At 39.3% G+C, this 12,734-nt stretch overlaps 1 protein-coding gene across 5 annotated transcripts in view; it reads right to left on the reverse strand.

Annotated features, from left to right (window-relative positions):
- The window catches only part of TDP1 (tyrosyl-DNA phosphodiesterase 1), a 41,288-nt gene extending 34,241 nt beyond the window's left edge, over window positions 1–7,047 (reverse strand). For 4 of the 5 annotated variants that reach the window (XR_008431597.1, XR_008431598.1, XM_053946373.1 and 1 more), the window contains exons 1-6: window positions 7,000–7,047; window positions 5,739–6,289; window positions 4,785–4,828; window positions 4,067–4,122; window positions 1,996–2,092; window positions 884–918 (exon numbers count right to left, since the gene is read on the reverse strand). Coding sequence is in view for 3 of the 5 variants with exons in the window: in XM_053946373.1 (XP_053802348.1) it covers window positions 884–918; window positions 1,996–2,092; window positions 4,067–4,122; window positions 4,785–4,828; window positions 5,739–6,285 (779 nt within the window). In the remaining 2 variants the exon portion in view is untranslated. Of the gene's footprint in view, window positions 1–883; window positions 919–1,995; window positions 2,093–4,066; window positions 4,123–4,784; window positions 4,829–5,738; window positions 6,290–6,773; window positions 6,782–6,999 lie in introns of those variants that run through there. The other variant, XM_053946372.1, reaches the window with a different exon arrangement.
- Window positions 7,048–12,734: the final 5,687 nt, after the last annotated feature.

Below are 12,734 nucleotides of genomic sequence, written 5' to 3' on the forward strand. Positions count from 1 at the left end.
ATCCCCATAAATTTTATCCCAGAGTACAGCTTAACTAATTATCCACAACAAAGTGAATATTTGCAGAACACTTCCTATATTTGCACAGTTCTTTAGATACTTATCTCTTTGGAGATAGTCAGAAAAAGCACTAAGGAACACTGAAAGGCCTTTACTTAAAACTGAATTTATTAAAACCTAGTTACTTCCTCTTAAATTGACTTTTACTTTAAAAGAATGTATTTACTTATCATAACTCTTAACTCAAGCTACAGCACAAAGGAATTTTAAAAATAGTAGCTGAGATAAACATACACATCTGTATCTTTTGTAAAAAAAAATCCTCAAATTTTCATATCCAAGTTTTCATTACCTGTGTAAAGGCAGCATGTGATCCCAAAGGATGATATCTGAAACTCAAACTGAACTCAAATGACCTTTGGTAAAACATAACATCTGCTCTTTTCTGTAGATTTCCATCTACAAAATTTGCTTTGAGACACTTCTATTATATCCAATTCAAGTTTTTTTCTTTGAGAAGAGCCCTAGATTCACTAGTTTGTCCACATGAACTGGAAAATGTCACAGATTGTCCATATGAACTGGAAAACATGATCAGTAAATGAGTGTTGTGTTGGTCCTGCCTATGACTGAACATGTTTGCATTACACTTTTGGTATTAAGGCATGAGTTAAGAGCCAGGACCTGCAGTCCACCTGTCTTAGACCAGTTCAACTTCAACTGTAACCTGCACATCTCATATCTACTCAATAGCTAATTTGTCTCATAAACTAGAACAATCCTGTCATCTCTAAATAGAAGATGTTTATGGAAGCTTTAAGATTCAACAATTTCTATGAAACCCAGTTTGCTGCAGACCTTTCTGCTTCATAATGTTACTTACGTATGGTGAGTTCCAAATGCAATATCCAGTTTAGCCTACAAAATTAAAAGTTGACCATTAAAAATTGCTATTGTACATTGCTTCTTATTTTGTGTAATTTCACTGCTCTCTGGTGGACAGATCACAAAATACATGATCTTCCTTCTCCGTAATTCTAATGCACTTTCCACTTTCTACAAGCTAGATTTTAAATGGTAATGTAACTCTTGCTGGAACTGTTACAGAATTTGTGCCTCTCTTACTAGCAGGATTTTCAGAAACAATTGCAGAAAATTACTCAAGATACCAAACAGAAGCCAGCAATGTGCCCTTGCATGAAAGATGACTAACAGGGTCCTGGCCTGCATTAGAAGGACTGCTGCCACTAGGTCAAGGGAGGGGATGCTTCCCCACTGTTGAACACCAGTGAGGACACACCTGCAGTACTGGGTCCACATTCAACAGGAAACTCAGGATTATCAGACTGTTTCAAAGAGAACAAAATTCCAAGATCATTCTCCTTCTAACAAAGAGAACAGCATCCCCATGATCATTAATATACGTCACCTGGCAAAATCTTGAAACACTGGGAAGCTGCCATAGCCACACCCTCCCCCACAATGAAGCCAATGTATTCACCACTTGGGGACAGCAAAACAATGAATATAACATCAGAGATAAAATGGCACGTGCCAGGAAGTGTGCTCACAGCAATTTTAATTGTATCATGGAGATTATTTGTATCAGCATTTTCTTGTATAGAACATATTTGGGAAATAATAACTCTTTAATGAGATTTAAGATTATAGTTACACTAAGTTCTGTGCTTTACACAAAAATAATGCTTCCTTTTCAGCCACTGTAAGAACTTGAATGTAACATGTTAGTGGAGAAGGTGAGCAGCTCTTCTGTGAGCCCTGTGGCATTTCTGTGGGCAGCTGTTCTATACAAACTTTATACCATTATCACATCTGACCAAGATCACTGTTACCATGTTCCTATGGTCCTGGTATGTATATTCCTCAAAGCTTAACAAAAAACTTCCCACATGAGGTATGTCTTCATCAGTCACAAGACTTTGAGTATAAGAGATGGCTTAACTTCAACCAAAGGATGATACAAATGTTAATTACCTGACAAAAGCTAATATTCTCATAAGGCCGCGCTTGTGCAATTAGTTCAGCTTTGGATTCTCTCTTCTCACCGTGAACTATCAGCAACGGCTTCTTCCTTAAACAAAAGGAGATTACCATTAAAACATCAAGTGAATCAGCAATTAGCCTAAACCATTCCTTCATGTAGCTATGATATCTGGCCCCTAAATCTGATAGTCCAGCAGAAAGATGGCACTGAAATCAATATGCCTTATTAACTCACTCAAAATAGCAGTAACTACAATAGAACCTCTAAAGAATAGACAATGGAGAACTTTAACAAAAAAAGAAGGGAAACAGGAAATGTGGAGTAAAACAGGCACCAAAATATAAACTCTTAATAAAAGATCATGAAAGGAACTCTTGTCTCTATAGCTCGAAACAGACAAATGTAAGCTCTCAAAAACACCGATATACATAATGTGGATCTAAGACAATTTAGTAATTATCTTACAGAGAAGGTAGAAGACTGATAGGGAAAAGGAGGTCTATTCTGGCATTACTTTGGTGTTCACTTCCTAAAAGTACACTTCTGGTCCTGCCAAGCAGATCTAATCCATAGGGAGGTGTGTTGCCTCCCTGTGGTCCAGGTAAGAGACACCACCAAGAAAACTCAGCCCACTGATTATTATGGGTTTTTCAAGTGAGTACCAACAAAGTCCCAACAAGACTGCAGACAAGCAAGAGGGACCTCAGGGCCTTGGGACAGCTGTTCAAGACATCTGGAGCACAAGCTGTGTTCTCTTCTCTCTTGCCAGTTACAGGGAATGATGGGACAGGATGGAGATAACTGCACAGAGTAAAAGCAGCTAAATACATAACTACAAGACAGGACTATGGGGCATCTCTTTACACCTCCACTGGGATACCGGCACACTCAAATACTTCCATAAAGCACCTGCATACCATAGTACAGGGAACAAACAGGAGGAACTAGAGAGCTGTGTGCAGTCACAGGGCTTTGATATCATTGCAATTACAGACACATGGTGGGATAGCTCACACAATTGGAATATTATCATGAAGGGCTACATGCTATTTAGGAAAGACAGGAAGGTGCAGTAGTGGAGTTGCCTTCTACATAAGGCAACACTTGGAATAAATCAATCAAGATATGTTCCAAGTGTTATGGGAAGTGTATGTGTTCCACTGTTATGGGTTAGGATAAAAGACAAGTAAGGGTGACACTGTTGTGGATGTTTGCTGCCTGCCATCTGATCAGCAGGGCTAAGTGGATGAGGCCTTCTACAGCAGCAGTACAAGCAGCCTCAGACCCAGGTTCTTGTGGGGGACTAACTACCCGGACATGTGCTGGAGAAGCAACACAGCAAAGCATGAACAGTACAGGAAGCTCCTTGAAAGTACTGATGACAGCTTTCTGACACATGCAGTGGAGGATCCCACAAGGAATGGTGTGCTGCTCAACCTAATGTGGTCCCTTCCAACCTTACCCACTCTGTGATTCTGTGAACTCTGGTTCTACTGCACTTCCAACAAAACAAACAAACAAAAAAAGGCACATTATATGCTCACTTCATCTGCAGGAATTTGCAATTTTCAGAAAGGAATTTCAAGCAAACAAGAACTGCTTTTTTGACAATACCTATCAACTTACTATATCATAGCCATGAAATCGTCCTGATCCTTTTCACAGAGTTTTCTTGTGCCCTTGCTACATTCTCCCTTTTTTCTTGCACTATCTGGCTCTTGACTCAGTAAACTGTATGGCAAAATGCTTCTTGTTCCATCTTTACAGGTCATCTACTACCACGTCATTGAGGCCCACAATGGGACCTCCTCAGTGTTAACTAATAACAATCAGAAACCAGCTATCCTGAACTCTGACTATTTTCCAGTCTAGAAAAGAGTTAAGAAATCAGAGAACTACAGCTGTGGAATAAGAGAATAAAGAAAACTAAGTCTGTGCATATCAAACTGGTAACAATCATCTGCACTGCAAAGACATGCTTATCATTCACTTATAATGGGACTTGTACAAACAGAAATGACCTGGAAATTTCATCATTTCACCTTTGTAAAGTAAACATACCTGAATTCCTGCGGGTACTGTCTTACAAGCCATCCCACATCTATACAGTAGTTAAACTTGTATGCAAGAAAAAGAAAACAGACTCATTAAAAAGAATAAAACAGCTAGATAAATGAACTACAGCAAAAGCCTTTTATGTTCATCACATTTTACTATGTACCTCATATATAGCACATTCTAAAAACAGGTGTATTTTTGACTTTTATATCCTCTTTAATTTCTCTTTAACAATTCAAGAATGAATTTAAGTTTCTCAAAAGTGTGAATTAGTGCTCATAAAATCTACTATCCAGGAAAAAAAAGAATCACATGCACATAAATGCAAAAGCTTAGGTTCAAGGATCATCTCTTTGCCACGTGTTTATATCATGAATGATAGCAAAACTTCTAGGCAATAACAAAGATATTATTCCTAGACTGTAAGGTGTTCTTTCTGTCAAAAAACTTCATTTATATGAACATAAATACACGCTTCTCAGTTGCACTTTCCTCAAAAACAGGAGACAGTAGTCTTATAAATGCCTGAATTCTACAGCAGAACATAGCATGGTGTTTGTATTTCAATAAATTGTTCAACAGTTGAAAACATTTAAAACTCCCTCTGTATTTTAACATTCCCTGTTAATATCAGCTACACGGCACAAGCATGGATTATCAAATTTAAGATTAATAAAGTGAAGCAATCAAGTGAAATCAGTTTAGCAAACAGGAAACTCACCTGGGCAGAAGATATGAGAGTTCCAAAAAGAGGAGACAAAATATCTATTAAAAATATTAAAGCATAAATAAATAAAAAAGACTTCAAGTAAACATTTTGCATCTTGAACAGCTTGATAACTACCACAGCACAAGGGCCAGATTGTTCATAGACCTGGTGTAACAGAGGCATTCACAAGTTCAGTGTTCCAAGTATTCAAGTCATTGACTCTCCTGCGACTCATTTAGGATCATACGCTTACAAAAATTCATAATCCTCTTTCTGCTTTATTTTATTGTATTTCTATCACAATTCTCTTACTAATACTTGTTTCTGATTCTGTCTTGTGATATATAAGATTTTATTTCTAACTACAGGGATGTTTAAAGGTGCACAAAGCTCTTCCCCCTTACATCAAATGACAACAGAGCATTCCTAAAGCATCAGTATTGTACACTAAAGGCTCCAGTCCATCTTGACTGATCGACAGCTCTTTCCCAGCTGAATTTAAACTGATGCATGAACCCCAGACACAGAACTCCAGAAGTACTTCATCTATTAATAGTGAATTACTAGGCCCAAACCATTCAGCAGCACAGAGGCAAGTGCAAACAACTACTCAGATAGTTATGCACCCAAGAAAAGCACCCCTTTAAGTGCCACAAGTGCTCTTCCCCAGACTAGCTCACAAGGAAATCAGCAATAAGAAGCAGCATGACTTGGCTAAATACACATTATATTTCTGCAGCCTAAGTCAAGTTACAACAAAGTATCAGCAAATAATGCTTTATACACTATACTTCTAAAAGAGAAAGGTTCAGATAACAGAAACAATTTCTACAAACCAGCCCATTTAGAATATGAAATATCAGCAACACCAAGAAATACACGCATTTAAAAATACCCAGAAACCAAAAATAAGCATTCTCTTGCTTTCTCCCAAAAGCCCTCTTCTAGTAGAAGCCACTTGTTCACCTTTTATGTGCAGGGCTCCAGAATTATAGTTCTGTTCAATTCCACTGACTTTAGTGAGAAAAAACCTGAAAGGATTGCCTCCAGTCACCAAATCCCAGGTATCCTGGGCTTCACTGGGTGTTACATTATACTCCTCTTCTTTCAGATTCTCCAAAAGTTTGTCATCTTTGCAAAGATTCAAAGGATGCTCTTCAGGCACATCACATTTTTCTTCTTTCACTGTTTCTTTGTAGATATGCTTTTGCTGATCTTCAGGCTCTTCATCACTACTAGAAAGGCACCAACCTGAGCCTTCTTGGCTTGGTCTCTGTTTTACTGCTGGAGGTGCATCTGTAGAAAGACTTTTATCAGTGAGCTTCAGGGGAGAAGCTCTTCTCTTGTGAGCAGCTTTCCTAGCTTCAGAGCATGGATATTGTGGTCCACTTGTTCTACCACATGCAGGATCTGACAGTGAAGATGTACACGGTTTTTCACTGTCAGAATTTTCCTCGGCACTTTCATCGCTGCTAGATACTGTCCATTTACCGTGTGCGCCTTCCTGAAGCATGTTCCTAGGAAAGAAAAAAAAAAAAAAACAAACAAAAATTGTACGTTTTTGTTATGCTCAGGTCTGTCTCCCTTCCTAGCTTCTATTTGTTTATTGCTAAAGAACCGTGCTTCGGTATTTGGCAGAATCTCTGGGAAACTTCGTAGTGTACTAGGCTTGTTTCTGTGCCCGGGAAACAAAGAAACACGTGCAGTGGTGGCAACCATCAAATAGGAAGCAGCAAACGTGAAAACCTGCACATGGAAAACGGGCTAAGATAGAGACATCTATGGGAAAGCATTCTGAAAATCAGAGGTGTGAGCTACACGACACAGATATTTCCCCACGGCTGAGCGATCCAGCGCGCTCTGCTGAGCGGATTCAGGAGCAAGGGGCCCAGCCGGGGCGGCGCTTTCCGGCAGTCCCCGCGGTAACACCGCGGGACCGCAGCCTTCCTCCGTCAGCCCCGCGCTCCCAGCCAGCCCCTCCGTCGCGCCTCCCTCCTAAACCTCGGCGGCAGATCCCGGCCGCCGCCGCCCCCAGCGCGCCGAGGGCCGTGCGGCCGCGGCTCCCGCCGCCGCCCCACAGTGAAGGCAGCGCCCGCGGCAGGGGGAGGCGCCGCGCGGGCCACGGCACCAAAGAGCCCCGACAGCCGCTCCGGGGCTGCAGTCCGCCGGGCCCCCCGCCACCGCTTGCCCTGGCCGCCGCACTCCGCAGCCGCCAGCACTCACTCACCGACCGGCCGGCCGCCCGGCAGCGCCCGCGATGGGGAGCGCGAGCAGGCCCAGGCCCAGGCCCCGGCCCCGGCCCCGGCCCCGGCCCGCCCTCTCCGGCGCGGCCCCGCCCCCGAGCCGCTGCCGCGCGGCCGCCGTGAGGTGGTCAGGCGGCTCCAGGGGGCTGCACCGGCAAAGCAGGCACGTCCCAGCGAGCTAAATTATTTTAACGAGCCTTCATTGGACCTTTATATTAGTTATGGGCAGGTGTGGAATTTGCATAATGGTTCGTTCGCCGCGGTGTTAATTACTGTGTCTGAAGTGCCCCGCTAATGAGATAACTGCGTGAGGACTTCGGGAAGGAGAGGGAGGAAAGCAGGTGTAAAATTAATCAAAGGAGGAGCGCGGCCCGCATCAAAGCGGGCTTCGGCTGCTGCGGTGAACCGAGCGCTCTGTTCTCGTTATCTAATTTATTGTAAGCTTGTGGCTGCAGTTAACAAATTCTGGAAGTACCAACACACAATGAAAACGGTAGGCTACTCTAGCAAAAGCTTTCCTGAAAATTCAGCTGGTTTGTGTGATTTTCTCAGTGCTTGTCCGCAGAGTTGTGTGTAACGGTTTTCCCTGAGATGCTCTGTGGATAAACCCTTTGCTACTGTAAGATATGATGCTGTATTATCAGCCCTTCCGAAGGTGTTCTGTGGGAAAAGCTCTTAGCAACATTGGATGGCTTTGTATGTTATGTGTGTAGTCTCTTCTCTAAGTATAGGCTCTGGAAATTTTTTTTTTTTTGTTTTCTACAAGTACCTCAGAAAATTTGATGGCTTCTGACTACGCTTTCATTGCACTCTCTTCCTCATAGTTCCTGTCTGTGTGGTGACTTAACTGAGAATTAAAGCTATCTGGCATTTTTCAAGAAAAAAATGTATGGTCTGATAGAAGGAAATTTCATGTGATTTATTTCCTATAAGTCTGTACTGTGTATTCTAAGTTTGCAAAAACCTTTTTCATCATAAGCACATAAAATGTAGTAGTATGAAAAATTTTATTTTAACCTAAAATCCCAAACTGAATGGACTTGCCCATTTTCAGTTTTACTGGAACAGAGTGGATGAATAGAGGTGATTCAACAAGTGCCTCTTTTTTTTTCCCCTATAAGAGTTTTGCAAAATAAAAACCCCTAGGTTAGGTTTATTGGCTTTTAATGCAAATCACTTTCTTTCTGCAGGATTTTGAAGTGTGCAATGAAGATAGTAAAGGCTATTTAAGCAGAGAAGACTCTATAGTTGGTCTAATAATGGATTTTTTTGCTAGAAATGCTCACAGGTATATACTTTTCCGTTTATGTTCTGAAGATCCAGCTTATAGATGTCTCACTCTTGAGAACACTATGTACTGATTGGTCTACTCTAATTGGAGTGGATTGCTGTAGGTGTGGTAAACAGAAATACCTACAAATCCTAAAAGTAATTTTCTAATTTGCACATATTTATTCTAAAAGAAAATAATCAAACCCCTGGCTTTTCTGTTGAAGACTGATGAATAGAAGGTTGTATTGTATTTCATATGTGTACAAGATATATAAAGTAAGTGACTTACTGAGCTTGTTATTGGTTTTTATCAGTAGTACATTCAAACAGTAGAGGTTTCAGTAAATGTGAAACTGCTACATGTCCCAATAATAAATGTGTAGTCTCAAAAATATATCTGGTTTTGATTTCATGTAATAGTTGGACATTTTTAGCCATGACTTGTCAAATGTAAATCTACAGCTCTACAGAAATCTTAAGAAAAGAAAGATTAATTGAGAGAAATAATGTGTTTCCATACTTACAGGAAAATACAGGATATATTGTATGGCTTGATGTAGTTTTAGAAGTAATATTTTTACTCAAATAAGTACAAGTGAATTAAAAAAGAGTATAAAGAACACAAAAGATTTCAGAATACACACAGTGTATCTGTGAGTCTGTTTTTCTCATGGCATGTCAATAAATGAGACTAATCTACTATAAAGTGTATTATATATATAAAGTATAGAAAGGCTGAATCATCTTTCTTCTCCAGCTTGAGCAATCTTCTTCCCCAATGACTGCTTGTGACTAATTATTATTATTTTTTTTAAATTAGACACATATTTTACAAAAACTGTCTTGACGAGGTTGTAAACAAAATTGTGTCTATGATAATTTAGAGTAAAACCCACAAAAATATTTTAGTAAACTATGAAAGTAGTAATTTCTGATGCATTTCAGCTGTGGGTAAACATTTTTTCAATGAACTGTGGCCGGATCTAAAAATTCTTAAGGCTTCTAACGTGAGTCCTAACTGCTGAATTATGAATCTCAAAATGCTCGGCTTCTTTCTTACCTATCTTCTCCTAGCTATTTTTACCATATAAAAATGAAGTGTTCTGTCAAATTCCCTGTATATTTCTTCCAGCATGAGTACTCAAAACATGCTTAAGGCATTTAAACAAGAGCAGGCTCTGTGCATGAGTCACTGATGGCATCTCCTTGGAAAGAGAATACAAGTAGAGGACTCCTGGGATGACAGGAGATGCAGGTTTAGTTATTTCTTCCTGAAAAGGTGCCAAGTCGCACCTGCTGTGGCTTTAGGCATTACTGTGACCATTTGGTCTGTGCAGCTGCACAAAAATTAATTAAGAAACCTTTGTTCTAGGGCTGATTCTGTCATCTAGTGGTTTTGCTAGCTCCTTAAGTGGGCCCAATTCCAGCAACTGTTGCCCTTTACCCAGTTACTGCTCATTGTGAAGATCCCTAAAAGGTCCCTGGGGAGGCAGATACTTTTCTTTGTGTCTTCTGCTAGTGTTCATTAGGCAAGGTTTGTAGCACAGCCACATGTTTTGCTTTTGCTGATGACTAGGTCCTGAGTGTGTTCCTTTCAAAGTGTGTGCATTATTTCTTAAGGTGAAACTGTTCTTCAGCTGCACTACATACTAATATAGTTTTTTCAGTAGAAATGGCAATTGGTTAGCATAATGAACTGCAATCAAGCAATTGAATTTTTAGTAAATTGTTGCTGCTTTTTTTTTTTTTTTTTTTTTTTTTTTTTTTTTTTTTTTGGTCACGTTTGCATTTATTCTGTAAGTTAAAAGTAATACTAACTTTACCCGCTAGATGTCATGAATGAACTCTTCCTTGGAAAAGGTGAGCTCTACGATTTTGAATCACATTCCTACTCCACATGATTTTTCTAAATAATTTGTTATAACAATGCTATATTGTGAGTAAAATACTATTTTAGTGTGGTTATTAATATAAATTTTGAACTTTATGTAATTTTAATGTTTAAAATTGAACTTTCTGAGGCAAATAACTGGGAAAAATGTAAACAGAGATTGAATTCATTGTTGAACTGATATTGTATGTTTATCTGCATATAAATACTGTCATTTCTGGGAACTAACAACGTTGTAAGGAATCATGTCTATGTGATTTTTTTTTTTCATTCTCTGACAGTTTTTTCTCTTTTCCTCAAAATTATTTCAAGTCATCTAAAATGCTCTTATATTTCAGCAACCATTCAGCTAACCAGCTGCTAGCATTTAATTTTCCAAATGAAAAGGGGACTGCAGGAATTGTAGTCATTAAAATACATCATTTCCCAAGCTGAAGTTTCCTTCCTGGTACTTTACATTTAGATCTAGCTAAAAGCACTTTCTGCAGTGTTCCTGGGAGGCCAGGTCCCCGATGTCCAGTCTTTTCCTTGACCCAACACTGTACCTTCACAGGAGGACACCAGCAGGTCAACAGCTGCTGCTGAACAAGATGCCAGCAGCAGGACACCCTGACATCCAGAGTAGAGGAGGGCAGTCTGAGCTCAAGGCTGCTTCCAGCTGCTCTCCTGGCACATCTTATCAAAGCTTTCTAGACAAAACTCCCTAGTCTGTTTATGTATCTGACATGGTCATGGGGAAAGTGTTGCAGGCGTGGTGGAACATACAGACTTAGCTTAAGTGGTCTCATCATGTTTGGCTTGTCCTTTCTCCAGAATGGAATAAGCTTAGGTTGCTCTGGAATGTGCTCACATCCCCTCAGGTGGCTGTCTCAGTGCTGCAGCTGTGTGCAGTCTTGTACTCTGACAACACAGATCTAAGAGTTCAAACTCATGAGCATATAGTCCTGTCAAAAAGGGAAATAATATAGCTCAAAGTGGACCTCTCTGCTTTACTTGGCTATATTCTCCCTTTCTGTTCCTTACATTGTTCAAAGATGTTTTGCAGGGATCTCTTGGTCACCTCCTAAATCAGTTCTGATTTTTTTTTTTATTGTTTTCATCATGTAATTTAGCTTATTGCTTTTGTACTCTAAATTAATCCTGGTAACACACTAATATTAGTGAGTATTAGTGAATCATGGAAATTTGCTAATCAACATGTAAATGTCGCTCCAGTGTTCCTGTCAGATAAAATTTTGAGGTAAGAACCTGCTGAAAGGCACTAAAGGAAATATATAGTACATAAAATAAGATGGGTTTCAGAAAAGCTGTAGAAGCATAAATGATGCAAATATCTTTTGCATTTTTTCTTCATTTTTTCTATATTTTTATTGACGTTTTTATTTTAGACAGATTTACCAAATTAATTTTGATCCAGCTAGTCTTCAGTAAATATGGTTTCCAATCTGAATATTAAATGAGAAAGTTCTTTCATTGTTTGGAGGAAATAACAGATGTGGGTGCTGATGCTTCAGAAGTTAGATTTAAATGTTACACTTCCTTTGTTATAAAGAACTCAAATTTCTATGAAGTTAAGCATCTTTGTTCAAACATACTGAGTTTGAGATTTTAATATTGATTAGGACTACGTATATATTCTTTTTTTATAAGAAGGTGGTTTTATTTTAATTAGAATGAAATATTTTCTTACTTAAATGCCATAGTTGCTACTGTTGTATAATATGTCCTAATCATGAAGCTGGTGAGGGGTCTGGAGAGTCAGTCATAGGAGGAATACCTGAGGGAACTGGGGTTGTTTAGCCTGGAGAAGAGAAAGCTCAGGGAAGACCTTATTCTGTATAGCCACCTGAAAGGAGGTTGTAGCCAGGTGGGGGTCAGTCTCTTCTCTGAATAACCAGCAAAAGTGCAAGAGGAAATGGCCTCAAGTTACACCAGAGGAGGTTTAGACAGGATATTAGGAAAAATTCCTTCACCAAAAGACCTGTGAAGCATTGGGACTGGGGAGGTGGTGGAGATTCTGGAGGTATTTAACATACATGTAGATGCACTACTTAGGGACATGGTTTAGTGGTGAACAAGGCAATGGTAAGTTAACAGTTGGCCTAAAAGAACTTAAGGGTCTTTTCCAACCGAAATGATGCTATGATTCTAATATTTGATTCTGTAAATGAGCTGACCATGGCTATTAAAGAGATTTCATACAGTTTTGTAATACTTTTAGTGCTTCTATGTTATGCTTAGCTTGAACTTATTCTTGCCACTCAAAGTGGCATTTCTTAATAGCAGCATTGTATTGATTAATGAATTTTTTTATAATGATACACTACTAACTTGGGAAAATACTGGAGTCCTACACCATAATTCAGTAAATAGGCTTCTCATTTATATAGTCCTTCTTGGGTTTTGTTGTTCTTGACATTACCAATTTACACTCAAACTTCTGTTTGTGGGGTCATGTGACAAGTCTTATTGGATAAATTATTCATATTAAAAATGAAGTTGCAAAATACTGAGGTTGCTTTTATTGCTAAATTCTGTCTTTGCTTTTGCCACATG

This window comes from Vidua chalybeata, chromosome 6 (assembly GCF_026979565.1).
Source record: "Vidua chalybeata isolate OUT-0048 chromosome 6, bVidCha1 merged haplotype, whole genome shotgun sequence".
Taxonomy (NCBI): Eukaryota; Metazoa; Chordata; class Aves; order Passeriformes; family Viduidae; genus Vidua; species Vidua chalybeata.